The sequence below is a fragment of the Melanotaenia boesemani genome, chromosome 15 (genome assembly GCF_017639745.1).
Source record: "Melanotaenia boesemani isolate fMelBoe1 chromosome 15, fMelBoe1.pri, whole genome shotgun sequence".
Taxonomy (NCBI): Eukaryota; Metazoa; Chordata; class Actinopteri; order Atheriniformes; family Melanotaeniidae; genus Melanotaenia; species Melanotaenia boesemani.
This window is the reverse complement of record NC_055696.1, coordinates 29089487-29109434: the sequence shown is the minus strand read 5'-3', so window position 1 is coordinate 29109434 and position 19948 is coordinate 29089487. Positions and strand designations below refer to the sequence as shown.

The 19948-nt window shown below is 40.8% G+C and overlaps 1 protein-coding gene across 1 annotated transcript; it reads right to left on the bottom strand.

The window, feature by feature from the left end:
• Positions 1-5396: 5396 nt before the first annotated feature.
• On the bottom strand, positions 5397-10789 carry LOC121654995 (glucose-dependent insulinotropic receptor). Its single transcript, XM_042009412.1, has 2 exons — positions 9900-10789; positions 5397-6221 (listed from the first exon to the last, which is right to left on the bottom strand). The coding sequence occupies exons 1-2, from the start codon at positions 10426-10428 to the stop codon at positions 5557-5559; spliced, it is 1194 nt and encodes a 397-aa protein (XP_041865346.1). The 5' UTR covers positions 10429-10789; the 3' UTR covers positions 5397-5556.
• Between the last annotated feature and the right edge of the window lie 9159 nt (positions 10790-19948).

Sequence of the window (19948 nt, the reverse complement as noted above, 5' to 3'; positions counted from 1 at the left end):
CAGACTTGTTGGATCAGGGCTGTAATATCACAGTTAACAGTGGAAAGACTGTCCAAGTAACAAAAGGGAAGCACGTGGTAACAGAGAGTAGAACCACATTATAATAAGGACGATTTATTAAGTTTATTATTTAACTCTTTTACAAACTTTCAGATTTATTGTCCTGGCACTGTGGATTTATTAGATTATTTATTGCTGACTCTAAAAGCTGTATGCTAAATAAGAAATGTCCACTGCTCATAGTCGAGGCATAGATGAGATGTGATCCCTGCTTTTTATCCAGTTACAAGATTACACGACCACTGAGCCAAATATTATAAAAACATGTGGAGAGCTGAGCTCCATGTACACGAGTTCAATGCAAATTAGGGTAGTGTTTGTTTAAAAAAATAAATAAACAAATAAATGTTGGTCTTGGTGGTGGATGATCTGTGCTCAGAAACAGGAAACAGAAGACGATGAGTCAGTCAGCAAACTATGACGGCCAGAAATAGAGGTAGGTTTGTGTGATGATCTGACCTTTATCTTATCTTTCAGACAAGTTTTGCAAACATACAAGGATTTCATCATACTGTGGGAAAAATGAAAAAAACAAAACAAAACAAAAAAAAAACAAAACACAAAGGTTAAGAAAAAAATATGACTGTATGCTGTTTATATGAAACAGTGATACAAACACAAAATCAGATTTCACACAGCAGTAAAATGAAGTAATAAACAGACTGATGGAGCTGCTGAAAGACTGACACGTAAGCTCTGCAGCACATCAGTGCAAAGTAAATGTTAGCCAACTCCTCATGGAAATCCATGACATCAACTCGAGTAATTGCCCTGTTGATGTAGACTGCTGACACGTAAAGTGGATGACTATTATCAAGAATCTAGCAGCCGAGGAAGTTTCCATGAGCGAATAATTATTCAGGTGTATAATAAGCTCCCAAGCTCAGATAAACTAGCAGCTCGTCTCCTATCTGAGTGCCATCACTTTAAATTACCTGGATGTAATAAAACGAGGTGAAACAAAGAGGGTCTAAGGACTGAGGGACATAATTTAGCTTTAATGTCCTGGTTCCAGACTGTCACTCAACCTTTGCTTCATCCTGTTTGGGATCAGTTCAGCTTGAGTTCATCCGGTATAAGATGAAAGGTCCCATGTTTAAGAGAAAAGCTGCAGCTTTTACAGAAAAGTTTTAAAAACTTTATTCTGTTCTTGTGGAAATGTGGGAATTTATAACTTTTTGGAAAGTTGTGATATCAGCCCTCTGAGTGAGTGTGTGGTGCTTTGGAAGCATGGCACCAGACCCCTTGTACAAACTGTCCGGTCCATGTACCACTGAAGGTTGGTCCACATTCCCAGCAGTAAGCCGGATTCATTTCCGGTGAGGGTTGGACTGTTGTGGTCCATGTTTCTGCTCTTGTGCGTGGCTGTGGTGGGTGTGCCCGTTTCCCTGGCAACCAGGATCTTCACCTGATCCTTTTCTGCAATCAGCAGCAGTATTTAGACCAGCTCGGCCTTCCAGCCATCGCCAGATTGTTGGTTTACCCAGTGATAACCGCTATCGGCCTTTTTCGCATTTTGGTCCGTCTTGTCTTTCAGCTGCTGATATTAATCTTTGATTTGTTCCACTCAGAAACCCAGACAGGCCAGCTTGCCACACCCTCCTCATTCTGCTGCTCATCACCTGTGAATCACAATAAACTTTTTACTTATACTCAGCTTTGTGTCCGCGCTTGCATCCTGGTTTCACCCTGAATACACAACACAGACTCCTCCAAGGCTGCCCTTTGTCACCGATTCTGTTCATAACTTTAAGGACAGAATTTCTATGATCAGCCGAAGTGTTGAGGGGGTCTGGTTTGGTGGCCTGAGGTTTAGGTCTCTGATTGTTGCAGATGGTGTGGTTCTGTCAGCTTCATCAGGCCCTGATCTAAGCTTTCGCTAGAGCAATTTGCTGCTTAGTGTGACCCCCAAATCCAAGGCCATGGTCCTCAGCTGGAAAAGGTTGGGGTGTCCTCTGGCTGGGAATGAGGTCCCGCCTCAAGTTAAGGAGATCAAGCATCCCAAGGTCTTGTTTAGGAGTGAGGGATTGACAGGTGGATCTGTGAAGCCTCTGCATCGGCTTGGCATTGTGAAGGAAGAGCTGAGCTGAAAGGAGAAGTTCTTGATTTACCGGTGGGTCTTTGCTCCTACAGTCACCAGCTGTGAGTAGTGACTGAAACAACAAGATCTTGGATGCAAGCGGCTGAAATGAGACCTTCTCAGGGTGTCTGGACTCTCCCTTAAAAACAGAGTGAGAAGCTTGGTTATCTAGGAGACAATCAGAGTAGAACTGCTGCTCCTCCACATCTAGAGAAGCCAGATGACGTGGCTCAGGTTTTTGATTCCCGGACGCCTCCCTGGAGAGGTTTTCTAGGAATGTCTCACTGGGAGGAGACCCAGGACACATTGGTAGGACTACATCTTTCTGCTGGCCTGGGAACACCTCCTAAAGCGTTGGCAGAAGTGCCCGGGGAGAGGGAAATCTGGGTTTCTCTGCGTAAGAGCTATTTTCTCTCATGATTTGCAGGAGTAAAGTCTAACAACATCAGCACTGCAGCTGGAATTTGTTTCAGATGCCAGTAAAGATTTTTAACACCCCATGTTAAGACAAACAGTCTACAAATCCAACCCATAAAGTTAAAAAAAAGAAAAACATTCACTTCACCTGCAAAAATGATGACAGAATAAATTCAGCCCTTTAAATAAGAAGGTAAATGTGATCTCTAGGGTTTACAGAGAATGGTCTGAAGAAGAAAAAATATCCAGTGAGCAGCAGTTGTCTGAACCAAAATGTCTTTTTGATGTCAGGGGTCAGAGGAGAATGGGCTGGTTGGAGGTGCTAGAAAGACAATAGGAAGTCCAATTATAACTGGTTCCAACCAAGGTCTGCAGAACAGCATCTCTGAACACACAATACGTCCAACCTTGAAGCAGATGGGCTACAGCAGCAGAAGACCACAGCGGGTGCCTCCTGTCAACTAAGAACAGCTACAATTCACACAGACTCACCAACACTGCACAACAGAAGATGGAGAAACGTTGCTGGTCTGATGAGTCTCCATTTCAGCTCCACATTCAGATGCTAGGCTCAGAATGTGGTGTAAACGTCATGAAAACATGGATCCATCCTGCCTTGGATCAATGCTTCAGGCTGCTGCTGGTGTAATGGTGTGGGGGATATTTTCTTGGTCCACTTTGGACCCCTTAGTACCAACGTGGCCTGGTTTAACCAAAACTGCCTACCTGAGTATTGTTCCTGACCATGTCCATCCCTTTATGACCACAGTGTAGCATCTTCTGATGCTACTTCCAGCAGGATAATGCACCATGTCACAAAGCTCAGATCATCTCCACCTGCTTTCTAGAACATGACAATGAGTTCACTGGACTCCAACGGCCTCCACAGCCACCAGTTCTCAATCCAGTGGGTCTGTGTGATGCTGTCATGTCAATATGGAGCAAAACCTCTGAGGAATGTTTCCTACACCTTGTTGAATCTGTGACACCAAGAATTAAGGCAGTTCTGGAGGAAAAGGGGTCCCACCTGGTTCTAACAAGGTGAACCTGATAAAGTGGTCAGTGAGTTTAGGTTCAACAGTCATAGAAATAACAGAATTAAAAGTGTTAATAGCGGTTAAAACAGGGGTGCCCAAGTCCAGTCCTCGAGATCTACCATCCTGCAACACACCTGAATCAAATGACTGGCTCGTTACCAGGCCTCTGCAGAGCTGAATGACATGCAGATGACATCTGATTGAAGTGTGTTGGAGAAGGGTTGCATCTAAAAGTTGCAGGATGGTAGATCTTGAGGAGCGGAGAATTTTTCTCCATTTTCAACACAAATTAATACTTTCAGTTTGTAAGGACTTTTAATGATCCCGAAGATAAACTAACCTTATTAAAGCCAGTCAGCCTCTGTGCATGCTTACAGCATCACAGAACTGTGTCATTACATTTTCAGTCACTTCATCAACATTGTCATGTTCATCATTGTTCACCTGGTTTTAATGTACACATATAGCGAGACCAATTAAATGGTAACCTGAACAAACGAAACACAAAAGAGGAATTTGGTTGTTTTCCTGAAAAAAAAAACCATTCAAATTTTGTTTCAGCTTTGTTTATAGAGACCACAGAGTTGTCACATGTTGGTTTATTTAGAGGTCATGTTGTTTTTTCACCTGCCCTGAGGGTTGTTTTTTTTTTGTCTTTTCAGATCCTGAGCTATGACTTCAGGATCAGTGTCTAAAATCTCAGTCCACCTCCAAAGTTCATGATAAAACATTAAACATCTGTTGCATTAAATAACACATTTCAACATTATCTGTTTGTCAAATAGTGGTGAAAATACAGTGGATCTATTCAAATGCTGTTTTCTAATAAACACAGGTGAGGGCAGTATACTTGCACCATGCAGACATTAGACAATATTTTGACTCTTAAACATGGACACAATACCTGCTTTTTAATTAGCAGATCTTGAATTCAGTGGTGCAGTCCAGTCCATCCTCTCTCTCTATTTTCTGTTTCCAAGTCTTCTTTTCGAGATTCAATTAGCCAAACAAAACTAAATGTAATCAAGCAGTCATGGTTGTAAATTTGGATCATCTGAGGACTTTTCCTTACAAGATGGCACTTCTGTCACAGTGTGCAACATGACAGGACATACCTTCTCATTCACTACATTTATTTTAAACCATCCCAGTTTTAGAATTTCCTCCCTCTGTGACCAGTGTTTTCTTCAGTTCTCTGTGGGTTATCAGGCCTCTGTACAGAAAGTCAGGGAATCTTCTCTGGGACATGTCAGAGCCTCTGTGGATTCAGGCAGAGCACATGTCAAGGTCCGAGAAACTACATCTGGGAACTTCCTGTCCACTGCTGCTACTGACCTCTGTGTCCTCAGGTTTCACTGGGAGATATGGAGCACATCTTTAAATTATAGTGTGTCACTTTAAAGAGTCCAAAAACTGGTGAAAGGGAATGGAAACTGTTAGAGTAAGAAGTTGACAGTTTAAAGTTAACAGTTTAAAGTTTCTCCCTTAAGGATGGGTAATGATTTGCGGTCTCACCCACCCTGCAGAGGACAGGATGTGGTGGTCACAACTCTGTGTGATAAGGGTCATAAAGTGTTGTATGCTGATGTGTTTCCCTGTTTGAAGTTTGCAAGAACTTTGCTTGCTCTACTGAAGTGTGATAGCTGCTCAATAAAAAGGCTGCACTGGGATTTGAGACTTCGGAGTTGACACCAGACACTCTCTGAGTGCTGAACCACCGTCTCTCCCCATCGCGATGAAGCTGACTTCACTCTGAGTTCTTTGTGTCTTATTTTATGATAGAAAAATACCCATCAGAAACAAAAGTTCTGACTTCACTACTGTGGTTCCAGGACTTGCAGAGACAGCATCATATTTACTGGTAATATTTCTGCTTCCAAACACCAGTTCAGTGAGCCAGTCTGGAGGTTCAGTCAAGGCTTTGTTGCTGAGATTCATTTACATTTTATATTTTTGTTCCTCTCACAAACTGGTTGTGGCAGACAGAACGTGAGCCTGATACCTGCTGACAGGGTCTAACAATGACGGGCTGGGAGCATCTCCAGCAGGAACACAGGTTTGAGTCTGCACCTGAGGCAGTGGGTGGCATCTTTCAGAGATACCTCCAGGTCCGGCTAACCTGCTTGTGATGCAGAAAAACATGGCCGCTAACTGCAGTCGTACCTCTTTTTGCCAGAAGGCATAAACCAGGGGGTTGATGAGTGAGTTGGAGAGGCCCAGCAGCCACAGGTAGTTCTCTAGAACCTCTTTGAGTCCACAGCTTTCACACAGAATGTGCGCAATGCACACCACAAAAAAGGGGCACCAGAGCACTAAGAAGCAGCCAATGAGTAACGCCACAGTCCTCAGGGCCTTCACATGACTCCAGTTCCCACTCCTTAGCTGCTGATGCTGGGGGTGGTGATGTCCGTAATGGTGGTCAGCACTCCTGGAGTGCCTGACTTGGGAGATCTGCTTCTGGTGGCTGCAGGCGATCTTGAGGATGTCCAGGTACATGTAGATGAACAAGGAGAGAACAGGGAAAAACAGCACGCAGTACGCCACGACGATGCCGATCTCGTGCATGACAGAGAAGAAGGCACAGAAACCGTCGTAGGCTTTCCTCGCCTGCAGCTGCTGCACTACGACTGAGGAGGAGAAGACACGGGTTAGTTCTTCTGATATTTATGCTCAAAAATGATCTTGTTTGCTGTAACATTTTAAGTTTGCTTTTACAAACTTCAAGCTTGATCTGTTAGAAATAAAAACAGATTCCCTGCCTCACAATGACGCATCACAGCCCTTCTTAGCTTTGTATGAAGTTTAGGAGGGTTGGGGATATCCAAGCGGATGATCTTGTGATTTTAAAGTGATAAAGAACCTAGGAGTGATTAAAAAAACAAAACAAACAGTTGCATTCTGGTCACCCTGCTGTTATAGCAAAGGTGAAAGGTTCTTCTAAAAGGATTTAAAGAACAAAATGTTGAAACAATAAAAGATCAAATGAGGTTTATGTCGACACAATGTTTAATTTTTGTCATCTGATTTAGATCACTTCCATGTGCAGTCAGAGCTCTCATATAAGTCTGATGCAACATGACAGAGGATGCTGATGTTCTTGCTCTGAGCTCAGTCGTGCAGCACTATTACAGTACTGCTACCAGCAGCCACTAAAACAGAAAAAGATATTCTTTTAGTTTTTCTGAACAATGTTTGTTGCCCCACATTTACTGTGTTAGTTTCCATTCAAAATAGCTCATATGTCTCAATCCAGTCTCCTCAGTAATTTCACAAATATGATGTTTTTCAAGTTGTTGTTGACACAAATGAAGCATACAAAATGATATTGGGTGTATATGTGTGCATTAGCATGAAAGTGACATGTATGAAACATGTGGTTATGACTGTGAACCATCAAATCAAATCTGATATTAACTAAAACAGAAGTAAATCAGAACAGTGTAGCTGAAGATGTTAATCTAGCTTCATATTAGCTGAGCAGAACACATCTCATAGCCTCAGCACATCCGTCGTGCACCCATATCTGATTTAAAGTCTGCGTGAAAAGGCTAATTTATGTAGAAACCAAGTTTTTCTATTCCTATTTGTTTAGGAATAACAAAGTCCAAAATACCATTAAAGGGATTTTCTGTAAGAGCACATTTTCATTATCCAGAACATCTCACACCTAATCTGCTATTTTGTAAATCTCATATGCAGGTTAGTTACATAGTTCACAGACTGTGTAATGTGCCGTCTGTGTTGGAACACACTCGTGGTTTTCTTCCTACAATAGACACAGACATGGTGCTGTGAGCCATCTCTGACCAAGATGTTGACTCTCAGAAACTTGTCTCCTGATTCTGTTGGGGCTTGTTTCTCCTACACTTCTCTGGGTCTGTTAGACTAATCTAACCAACCCGTCCCAAAAGGATGGAGTTTGACACACTGCAATCCGTTGATTGGTTGGGAAAAAAGTCACTTCACGTACGATCTGGCATAAAAGCTAAGCAGGAACGGCATCTTGTTTAGAGCAACATATTTTCTTTTTGTTGATTAAATCTCAGTTTAAAATGGAAGCAGCACCAAGAAGAAAGAACACAAACTGCTGAATGACTGCCCTTCACCTCCTTTGTTTCTGGGTCATGTATTGGTTTGACTTAAAGAAAGGCACTGCGTTGACATACGTAGCTGAGGCCTCTATCACTATCCGGCTGATACGTCAACTCTCAGGTAGGGTTACGGTTGGCTGTGGGAATGCAAGATTAGAGTTTACAAACCATATCCACACCCTAACTGTCCCGTCCTGACCCTGACCTATTGGTGGAAATGAGGCTTTTGGGTCTACCAGACCTGTTTGGGTGGACAGACCTCCACCTTTAAACGTATCCAGTTTTATAGCAACATATGACTTTTTGCACCACTAATCTAATAATGCTCCTGAAGCTGTGGTACCACAATGTGTTAAATATTGCTTTATGCAGACAGAAGGGTTGCAAGTAATCAAACGTTCTGACACCTAAAGGAATTGAAAACACCAATGATCAGCTTGACCAACCTTCATTACAGCAAAACAGTTTTAAGTTGTTAACTCATTTCTTTTTCTCTGGAAAGGCCTTTTAAAATAATTTGGAAATATATATCGTTTTATAGTTTTGTAAAATCTTACTTTTTTAAACATCTGGCAGTTCTTCACTTACCTTTGTATCATTTCAAGCTATTTACTGGATTGAACTGGTTGAATTGCATAAAAAAAAGAAGGAGTGGAGTGTTTAAAACTTTTGGCCAAAAGGAAGCAAAACAAGAAGCTGGAAAAACACCAAGAACTGAAGGAGGAAGATAGAAAGATGCAGGGAGTGAAATGAATTGACAGCTGACAGGAGATCGGACAGAGAGGAGATCATGAAGACATAAGATTGTTCGTGAGTCTTAAATCACGTGTCCAAGTCAAGTCACAAGTTACTGGAAATGTGACTTAAGCGTGACTCGAGTTCGAGTCTCAGACTCAAGTCCCCATCTCTGGCTGTGACCTCTAAACAGGGAAAGTTACTACACATACTACAGATCCCAGGGACACCAGCAGATGTCTCTGTCCAGAAGAGAACAGTCTAAGGACAGTCCTAGGAGCAGCTAAGATAACCCTCAGATTCCCAAACCTCTGGTAGAGAACATGTGCTTTAATATCCCCTCATTAGATGAATAATGACTTCTTGTCATTGTTAAGCCAAATACATACAGATAAAGATAACATGCAGTGCAACACTCGGCAGTCAAAAATATTTCATCATCAAAAATTATTTAAAAGGGACTTAAAGATCTCATTTGTGTGCACATCACGGATAAAAATCCTTTGTCCAGCAACTACTGAGGTGAATGTAAATAGTGAAATCCTGTCTGATAAACCTTCATACTTATGGATGTTACATCTGAGTATGAAGAGAAGAGGGTCAGCATTGGTAAACACCTGGAGACTCGGGTTCTTAAAATCACCGACCAAGTTCATAACCTGGGAGTGTTGATAGACTCTTTCTGACTTTCAGCAGCCACATCAAAGCTTCACTAAGAAGCTTTTTACCAGCTCAGAAACATCAACAGAATTAAAAGTTTAGTCTCCCAGAAAGACCAAGAGAAACTCATCCATGCGTTCATCTCCAGTAGACTGGATTACTGTAATGGTCTTTTAACAGGACTTCCTAAAAAGAGCATTAAACATCTGCAGCTCATCCAGAACGCTGCTGCTAGAGTTTTAACCAGGACTAAGAGATCTGAACACATCACACCAGTTTTGAAATCTTTACACTGGCTTCCAGTCAGTCACAGAATAGATTTTAAAACCCTTCTGCTTGTTTACAAATCCCAGAAGGATTTAGGCCCAGAATACTTCTGTGATATGTTCAGAGAATATAAACCTAGCAGAGCTCTTAGATCCAAAGACTCTGGTCAACTAGTCCAGACCAGAGTCCAGACTAAACATGGAGAAGCAGCATTTAACTGTTATGCTGCAAACAAGTGGAACAAACTGCCAGTAGAGATTAAACTTTCACCAAATGTAGACATTTTTAAATCCAGGTTAAAAACATTTCTTTTTCTTTTTTTTTTTAACTTATCTTGCTTTTAATCATTTTAATGTATTTTGTTATTTTATTGTGATTATGTGTTGATGCCTTTTACTATTTCTAAATATCTGTAATGCCTTTGTTTTATGTAAAGCACTTTGAATTGTCCTGTACATGAAATGTGCTGTACAAATAAACTGCCTTGCCTTGCGTTCCCACACACAGTTTTCACATTTTCAAAAAAAAAGAATAATATCTTTAAAATGTCACCTGGTAAAAACCCCATAGTGATGGAGCTGACCCACACAGCCAGCAGGGACCAGGCTGCTGTCCACTTCCCCGACAGCAGCGAGTAACGCAGCGGCATCTTGATGGCTGCATAGCGGTCAAGTGAGATCAGAAACATGGACATGATGGATGCCGTGCAGGGTGATGTCACAAAGGCCATGCGCAGCAAGCAGCGTGTTTTACCCTGAATAATAGGAGGAGGCGTCGGTTTTATGAGAAGATGAGCAGCCGTGTGGCTGTGTTGGTTCAGAACAGCGTTGTTGTTGTTGAAGTCCTCTACGGCTAGGCCAGTGATGCCCACTCCCACCAGAATGTCAGCCAGAGCCAAGTTGAGGACGAAACACCAGCTTTGGCTGCTCTTCTTCAGCAGCAGCTTCAGCAATGCAGCTGCCACCAGCAGGTTGATGGAGATGATGAGGCAGGAGGCAATGCTCAGGATCAAACCCATCACCCGGGGCCTCATGTCGCTTTGTGTCATCGGCTGGTTGGAGTCGATGCTGCCAGAAGTCATGCTGACTAAAGGCTGGGTGCTGGTTTGTCCAGCCGAGAGATGATGATGGAAAAGGTTTTGATTTTAAAGTGAATCACACAAAGCCAGATAACAGCTTGACATTGTTGTGATCAGAATAATTTAGTCATTCTGCATCACAACATTAAATCATTTGTAAAGATGTCCAAAAAGAAGCCTCAAATTAAAACTCAAATATTTTCTGGGAACACTGGCAAGAGCCCAGGGGAGTAAAGAATTTAATCCACCGATGAAATATTTCCTCTGACCAATCCCAAAATAATAGTTTTCTGGTCCCTAAAACATCCCCAGAAGGATCCTTTCAGAAAACAGCAGACGGATGGTAAAGAGCACATTTTTATCAGCAGGTCCCTCTTATGCTGTCCCCTCTCACACAGCAGTAAACACACCCCTCTGCTGACTGACCTTTGTCCCAGCCTCCACACAGGAAATACTGCGTTTAATGTCAGTGTGGTGTGTTCATAACTTTTATACTTACATCTATAAATGCGTACAACCTCAATTCTAAAAAGGTATCTGAGTAAAATGTAAATGAAACCAGAATGCAATAATTTCCAGATCTCATCAATCCATATCTATCTATCTATCTATCTATCTATCTATCTATCTATCTATCTATCTATCTATCTATCTATCTATCTATCTATCTATCTATCTATCTATCTATCTATCTATCTATCTATCTATCTATCTATCTATCTATCTATCTATCTATCTATCTATCTATCTATCAGTAAACTGTACGAATGAACAGATGGAGCAGAAATATTTTAGTCATTTTGTTTGAATAACTTATTTATTACTAACTTCAGCCCATGACCAACGGCTGCAGCTCTGCAACACACACTTATCATTGTCTTATTTTCATCAGTGTGTTCAGATTCACAACTTTAAAAAAAAAAAGAAAGCTGATATGATTAGATTTTGTCATTACTTGAAAAAGTGTGTTTTTTTCCTGTCTTGAATAAATAATGTAATCTTTTCTGGTTAATTTCCACCAGTGGTCGCATGTCAGCCTAATGTTCATGTTTGCTAATGTTTGTATTTCCCTGCCTGCAGCTTGTACTGCTCCATCTCTTGTAAATGTCTCTTCATGCATTTCCTTTGAACATTTCTACATCTACTACTACGCGCAAATAAACAAGCATGATTCAGCTCCTCCACTGATGTGTCTGTATCTGGTTTCAGCCTCTGTCTGAGACAGTTTGTGTCATGCACAATGTGGCACTTTTACCAAAGAGGCTTTTTGCAGCACTGTGAGATGAAGAGAGAAGAAAGTTCAGCTTCTTTTACAGAACAGTAAACAAAAAGCTCCAGAGGAGAGCAGAGTGAAGAGAGATAATGTTGAATACAAACTTCTGAAATATTTAGTGTGATGCATTTTCTATTATTTTTCTATATTTTTATGTGTTGATTCAGTGTGTTAATTCTAGCATCTCATCACCAGGTGCATTCAGGCAAACTGTTTTCTTCAGCTTCACTGTGAAAAAGTTTTGAGTAAGAATATGTGATAGAGGTGGTGAGCGGACATTTTGAAACCTTATGAAGCGTGATGTAAGAAATGTATGAATGCCACAGAGAGCTGGATGTAAAGAATTACACTCTGATGATTTAAAACAGTTGCAGAACATGATCAGTTTAACTGCAGCTTTAGTTAAACTCTAACCCTGCTGGCTGCCATCCTGTTTGGCCACAGCGTCCCCAGGAGAGACATAATGGGATCATTTTCCACAAGGATTCACACGCAAATACATCTGGCTAATGATGCTTCCCCTCGGCACACATTCATTACATTATCTGGCATCATACCTGCTCCTCGAGCCACAGGAGAGAGCAGCAACAACGTTCTCTGTTAAATAACAAAATTCAATTATTAAAAAAATATATAATTCTTCATCAGCCACGGCTCAAAGAAACATGATTTTACTTCTTCTTCTTCACTTCAGAAAGTCAGCACATTTCCAACAGTTTTGAACAAAAACTGATCTCTGATGACTTTAGGAATTAAAAACTAGCTGTTTAAACCTGTCCTCAAATTAAATCAGAAGCAAAGTAAACCAAAAAGCATCAGTCAAACTGCAGATGTTGTGAATATACGATCTAAAGTTTTCTGTGCAATATCTTGTTTTGTCCTTGAATGCCTCAAAAAACAAAACAACAACAAAAGATCAATAATAACAGCATCTTATCAACAACAAAGTCTGTGCTGACATTTCATTCAATTCTAACAGAGAACTAAAGAGTTTTAGATTCAGTTTGACCTCAACTTTCCTCTGCTGAAGTCAGCAAAACCAGGCTGACGTTGAATATGACTTAAAGCATTTTTAACCGGCAGTCTACCCGCGCTATCAGATCTGATGTCAGGAGAGTATTTCTGTGCTGTTAAATCTAAATGTGATCTAAATGTAGAAATGTCCTGACACTGTGTTACGCTGCCCATCAGCTCGCAGTTAGTGATGTTACGCTGGAGTCGGTCTGCTCGACCACGTGTCGAGCATGTGACACAGAAGTGTCGTGAGCTTTGTTCCGATACGCTGATTAAGCATGAAAAAAGTCACATGACCACACCAACCGAGGTCTCAATATGATGTATGCGTGTCGAGCTGCTCCTTTTGAAGTGACTGATGTTGTTAATCAGTCAAAGCTTTAAAATGGATTAAATCGCATTGTGAACTAAAGGCTTTTAAGAGGAGATTTTGCTAACAACCATTCATCACTTTGGATTGAAGAAAAGCCTCACATTAGAATGATTTTAGCTCTTGGGTAACAAATGTCGGCGCTTTTTAAATAACCTTGCAAAAAGCAGACTTTAAAGTTAAACATATAAACTTCATCTGGAAGCATCAGAGGAAACGTCTCAGTCTGCTGCTCTGGAGGAGCACGAAAACCTGTGGGACCTTCGTCTCCTCAGCTTCTAATCGTCATCAGCATAAATTTTTAAGGATTTTTTGTAGTTAGTTAATTGCAATTTAACTCTTGTTTCTTTAAGGTACAATTTCTCCAAAGCTGGAGTAGTGTACCAGAAGAGGAGCAGACTGAAAGCTAACATTATTGAGAAAATACTTTTTCAAATTAACAATCTGACAAGCATTGTACAAGTTGTACAAGCATTTTTGTCATAACTCATACTTTATATTTAATTTATACAACTGTATAAAATCAGTAACACGATCACAATCCCCTTTGGACAAGCACCCCTTCCCTCATACGTTCCTGTTTACAAACACAGATGTAGCCGCAAGTAGCCTCCTACTGTCATTACAGGTTGGTATACTTTAAATTACATCATAAGTTTGTTACCTAAGCCAATGTTACCTAACAGCCCCCTTTTATTATTTATATGAACGACAGAAGAAGATATTCACTCATGGTAGAAAACATATCCTTTATTGAACACTTTGTCAAAAATGAGACAAGGATGACAGACGAGCAGTGAGGAAGCCCTGTCAATGCTGTCCTGCTCATGCATCAGACACCCACAGCCTGCAGATGGAGCTCTTTGACCATGTCAAATGTTTCAACACAGTGAGACAATTTCAGGCAGTTGTGTCAAAGTTGACTCGATGTTTCATGAGGCCTCGTTTTCACCATTCCTACTCAGTCAGATTTTCTGCTAACTGGTGTGAGCCTCACACACGCAACACATCACCTCGCATCAATGCGAGCAGTCATGGTGTAGATGTGTAATTATGTAAATGACTAACAGTCAGACACATCGCCTTTGTCAGACTTGAAAGAAATAAAATCGGATATATTGATCAGAGATGGATGTACCTTGATCTGACGTCAGCTTGCGTCAGTTACTGTACTGAGGAAACCCAGTATAGAACAGCTTTTTACTGGGATGCCCCTTGGTTCCACCAGTGGAGGTCTGCATCCACACTCAATAAACACACTCATTAAAATCCAATAAAATTTATAAATGTACATGCTTAATATATCCTATTTTTATAATTATTATTATACATATTAACAACAAGTAGGTTTCTGTAGGGAACCTGTGTAGAGTTATATACCGAGATAAATTACCCTGTTATCACAAGAAAACAGTGTTAAAAAAATACTCGAGCCCATCCGCTGTTGGCCTCCGTTGTCAGTGTCAGTTCTCCAGTCCAATCTTTACACCAGACTAGCAGAACCAGAACCAGGAAGGAAAACCTCCATCAGAACCAGAACCAGGAGGGAACACTTCCATCAGAACCAGGATCAGGAAGGAAAAACATCAGAACCAGGAAGGATGATCATCTTTCTGGATTAGTTGGGAGTGGAGAGGAGTTAACAAGCAGCATAACTCTAAGCCAGGGATACCTGCTGAGAAAGAAGAGAAACACAAATTAATGACAACAACAAAGACAGATATTTCTACATGGCATCATAAGTTGGCATCCCTCTGCATCAACCCAAGAAAAAAGAAAAAAAGGGAAATGGACACCTCCTAAAGAGCCAGTTTGTGAAATTGTGTACCATGAGAACACCAGCCAATGTTGGTGATTATGATTAATAAACCACACATACTTACGTGACATTTCACGATCAACCCCACCTTCACAACTCAGTGCTATTTACATTAGAAAGTTAAAGGACACAAAACATATTAGAAAGAAATTTAATAAAGACAACAATAAACAATGAAAAGTCAGAAACTTGTCAGAACATTTCTGGGAGAGAACAATATTCAGGAATTACAGTAGACCAATCTGAGAACATGTTTCCAAAGTTTGTCTGATGTTTAGCCACATCAGCATCCTGGTTTTATAGAGGGACTGGTCCACTGAGTTTTTCTGCAGCTGTCAGCACGTCAAAGTTTTGTCTTTCCAGTAAAATAAATCAATATCTGTATTTAACAAGGTTGAGTTCAAACACTGGATTTTTAATCCAGAACTAAATTTCTATCTGAAAGTTCACAACCAAACTGAAAAACTATGTTTAAACTGTGGTAAATCCTCAGCTTGACTCATGTTGTGGATGCTCTTCTGGCTGGAAAACTGTAAATAATTTTCTAGATGTCATCCTGTTAGCATGGACATGCCAGAGTGTGTCACAGCACACACAGCTGATGACTCAGGTGAAACTTTAGATTATTCTACACTGAGTCAATCTCAGTAGAATATCAAGATACTGACTGATCACGTCTGCTGAGTCTGAACAAGTCAGTTCTGAGCCGTCTGAGAGGAAAATCCTCCTTTCATCATCCCTCCACCCCCACAAACACCACCCAACCAACCAAAATAGCTCCAACAGAGACACAATGTAGGAATGTTGTTCACCCCTGCCAGACCTTTCAGGACCTTTCCAAACAAAGCGTGGGTCAGCAGTAATTGTGCCCAGTGCCCAGCAGCACCCAGGGAGCCCAGATCCTGTTTTCACCTCTGCCGGCGCCATCTTCCACCTGCTGGGAGGAATTCTTGTGGATTTGGTGTGAAGAAGCATCTGGAGATTTTGGAGGAGTCTGACATTTCTGGAAGATCAGCTCATCAGGAAGGAATTCTTCTGGACGGCTTGTTGCGGTGATGATGTGCATGTTGTGTTGTTATTATTACACATCTTTTTTTTCTTTTTATTCTTTCACTCTGTTGTTTAGTCATCTGTGGAATCAGAGAGGTGATGTGAGGGTCATCTCAACCCTGAATAAGAGGGAAATGTTAAAGTTTTACCCAGATTAAATGAACAGAAAGTTAATGTTGTCATTATAAGTTGTGAGTTAAAAGCATTAAATACTTTGTGGACATGATGGGATGGATTGTGAGGCAGGTTTCTGGGAAACTGATGGTGTCTGTGTTCCTGTCAGAGAGAAGATGTCTTTAAAGCGACGGCTGGTATCCATGTTGCTGTGCTGTGTTTACTGTGTGGCCTCGCTCTTCTGCCTCCATCCAAATCGAAACAACTGCTTCTCCGTCGGAGCTGGGTGAGTTCGTCCACTATCTACTCCCATGTCCCGTTGGATGACACAGAAACTGAAAAATAACTGAGCACTAAGGGAGTTTTCCAGATGATTTTACTTCAATGTGCGCTGCTTGATTCCAGATGGAGGCTGGTTGAACGTGCTCTGTGATAAAAACTAATAAAAGTTATAAAAGTCCAAACATCAGGATCATTGGGCCTCAGCTGTCAACAGGCATTTAGAACAAATTTGTTCTGCTGCTCTTTTTATGAGGATTGTGGAATTCAGGAAGGATTTCCTATGCAGGATTTGTTTTTAGGTCAGGAGAAATCTGCTGACATGACCAATGAGTGTTTGTGTTTCTTGGTCAGTTCATTACCTTACAATAAGATCACAGTCATGTTTTTATCAGAGTTTTTAAAATAACTTTTGGTCATTTAACCTGAAAAAGAGAGCACATAACTCCTGTCCTGGCTGCCTGTGCACTTTGTGCTCCCACTCAGTTCCTCCGATCAGCTGACCAGCTGCTCCTGGTCCTCCTTGGTTCTAAGAGGAATCTCAGAGCGGATGGGACTTTCTACTTTCCTGCGCCCGGGTTATGGAACGACCTACCTCTGCACATTTAACAGACCCAAACACTCTCTATTTAGAAAACCCGCCTTAAAACCCACTTTTACTCACTGGCCTTCAACCAAAGTTGAGACTTGATCTTATATCTTTTATTGTTTGGATTTGATTTAACCTAATTTATTATTTTTATTCCTTGCAGTGAATTTTAATTGTTTATGCTGTAGTTTAATGCTTTTATTCTATATCAGATGTAGTTTCAGCTGTGGCTGGTGATAAAGCGCTGTATATGATGATGATGATGATGATTAACAAAACATTTTGTTATTCTAGAATAAATTAAATACATCAACACTTTAAATTACTCAAATACTATTCCATCAGTGGTTCCACCCTTTTTCTATACCAGACGTGGTCTTTCTTTATCCAAGTCCTGTTTACAAAATGTCATAACTAGAAGCATTCGGAGAGCGCAGATCTCCGGCAAGCCATGGTCATTTATTTTTTACCAGTGATTGTGGTAATTATTTTTTAGTTAAAAGCTCTAATGGCAAAACTATCCCTATTGCCCCATACCGAAGAATCCTTTAAAAAATCTAATAATTTGTTCCTTATTCCACAGAGATTTCCTGAAAATTTCATCAAAATTTGTCCATAACTTTTTGAGTTATGTTGCTAACAGACAGACAGAAAAACCAACATGAAAACATGGCCGCAGCCTTGTTGGTTCTAACTGCTGTTAGAAAGATATCATAGATCCTGTCCTACAGAGGCAACAAATCTGTTATGACCTGCAGATTTATTTACAGAGAGATGAGGACTTATTTAGATTCTCTCTCTAAAAAAAATGCTGCTGAGTCTCTTCAGCTTTCCTTCAGGATCTTGTTCTGACTTGTATCTTGTCCTTCTCTTAGGAATCTGGTGTCAGTTGTCCAACAACTTTACCAGCGTGTACTTCGACTGCTGAGAACCACACTGTAAATCCACTGCGTAACATGTTGGAGCAAACCTGAAGCAGGCATGCCACAGAAGCTGTTGTCAAGGTGTCTTCCTGTAGTCCACCACCAAATAAGAAGAAGAAGAAGAAAGAAAGGAAAGGCAAAAATGTGTCTCAACTGGACTGCAGAGTTTCAATCGACTCCATTCTCTCTGAACTGGGCTTTAACTGCTTGTTATTGTTCTACTAACCTCTGACTACATTTGTTGGTTTAGAAAAGAATCTAACGAGTCTATTTTTCTACTGATGGAGAAGGATGTTACTGATATTTACTGTGTTAAACATAAGTGAGATAGACAAGACATCAGCACTCCTACAGCTGGACACACCCACTCATCGTCCACTTTATCAGCTCCACCAATTCATCTGCTGGTTAACACAAATATCTAATCAGCCAATCACATGGCAGCAACTCAATACATCCAGTCATGTAGACATGGTGAAGAGAACTTGCTGAATTTCAAACTGAGCATCAGAATGATTAAGAAAGAGGATTTACATGACTTTGAACATGGCATGGTTGTTGGCCTGAGTATTTACTGGGATTTTCACACACAACCATCTCTAGGGTTTACAGAGAACGGTCTGAAGAAGGGAACAGGAAACTAAGGCTACAATTCACACGGACTCACCAGAACTGGAAAATAGAAGATGGAGAAACGTTGCTGGTCGGATGAGTCTCCATTTCAGCTCCACATTAATATAATAGGTTCAGAATTTGGTGGAAACGTCATGAAAACATGGATCCATCCTGCCTTGGATCAATGCTTCAGGCTGCTGCTGGTGTATTGGTGTGATGGTGTAAATGGTGTAAGGGTGATGGCTACTTCCAGCAGGATAATGCAACAAAGCTCAGATCATCTCCAACATCTTCTAGAACATGACAATGAGGTCACTGGACTCCAATGACCTCCACAGCCACCAGATCTCAATCCAGTAGAGCAGCTTTGGGATGTGGTGGAACGGGAGATTCTCATCATGGATGCAGCCGACAAACCTGCAGCAACTGTGTGATGCTGTCATGTCAACATGGAACAAAATCTCTGAGGAATGTTTCCACCACCTTGTTGAATCTATGACACTAATAATTAAAATAGTTCTGAAAGACAAAGGGGTCTGACCCAGTACTAGAAGGTGGTCCTGATAAAATGGATGGTGAGTTGAGCTTTCCAAGTGAAATTCTTGGTAATCAGTGAGTGTTATGGTAATAGCTCCAAATTAGCCTTCTGCTTCATTTAGCAGGAAAACATGTGTCCAGATAAGGTCAAAAAATCCCTAAAGATGGGAGGAAAACAGGGAAGGTATGACTGAAAAGAAAGAACTCATGTAAGACAGAGAAAGAGGTATAAATAAAAGAATAGACTATCCTGACTCACCGCATGTTCAGAGCTGTCAGCAAGTCCAGCAAAGTTTTACTTGTGTTCTCACACATCAGACTAGGACCAGATGGACCAACCTGAGAAGATTAAAACTACCCCTAAATGATAACATTTGGCTTGTTTTTAAGTAATGTGGTACATTTGTGCATGAAACACAATCTTCATGTGTGTAATTCCAAGCACATATTTACATATGTGTTACTAATTTGTCACCACAGTGGAGATACCTGATGAGCTGCTGAATTTATTCAACATTTATACAACAAAAATGACAAAAACTGTGGAGGTAGTTGGAATTTTGTGATGCAAAGGACTGAAACCTTTATTTATACAGAGAGTCCTATAGAGGCACAAGACAGACCTGTTTACTTAACCTCACATGCATGTCTTTGGATGAAAGAATCCAGCTACCGTGCATATCTCTGTGACCCTGTTTACCTTCCTCGGGCAGAATCAATTTCATTGACTGCTGATGTTTTCTGACTACAATAAGTTGTAGTGTAGGCTGATGTGTTATACTGAGGAGTTTCTCAGCTCTTCCTTGTGTTGGGTTATATCAAGTTAACAAGCTGCTAATCCGAAGCTGAATTGTTTTGCTCTAAAACTGAGATATGAAGTTAATGAGTTTTATGAACAGTTTCACATCTGAGATGCTCGAAAGAGAAATCGATGGTATGT

Bases quoted from the DNA above. Each gene is read 5' to 3' on its own strand.
- LOC121654995 (XM_042009412.1), bottom strand. From the start codon at position 10,428: ATGACTTCTGGCAGCATCGACTCCAACCAGCCGATGACACAAAGCGAC. The intron at 6,222-9,899 runs GTGACATTTTAA...TCTCCTCCTCAG, and splicing joins CACTATGGGGTTTTTACCAG to TCGTAGTGCAGCAGCTGCAG.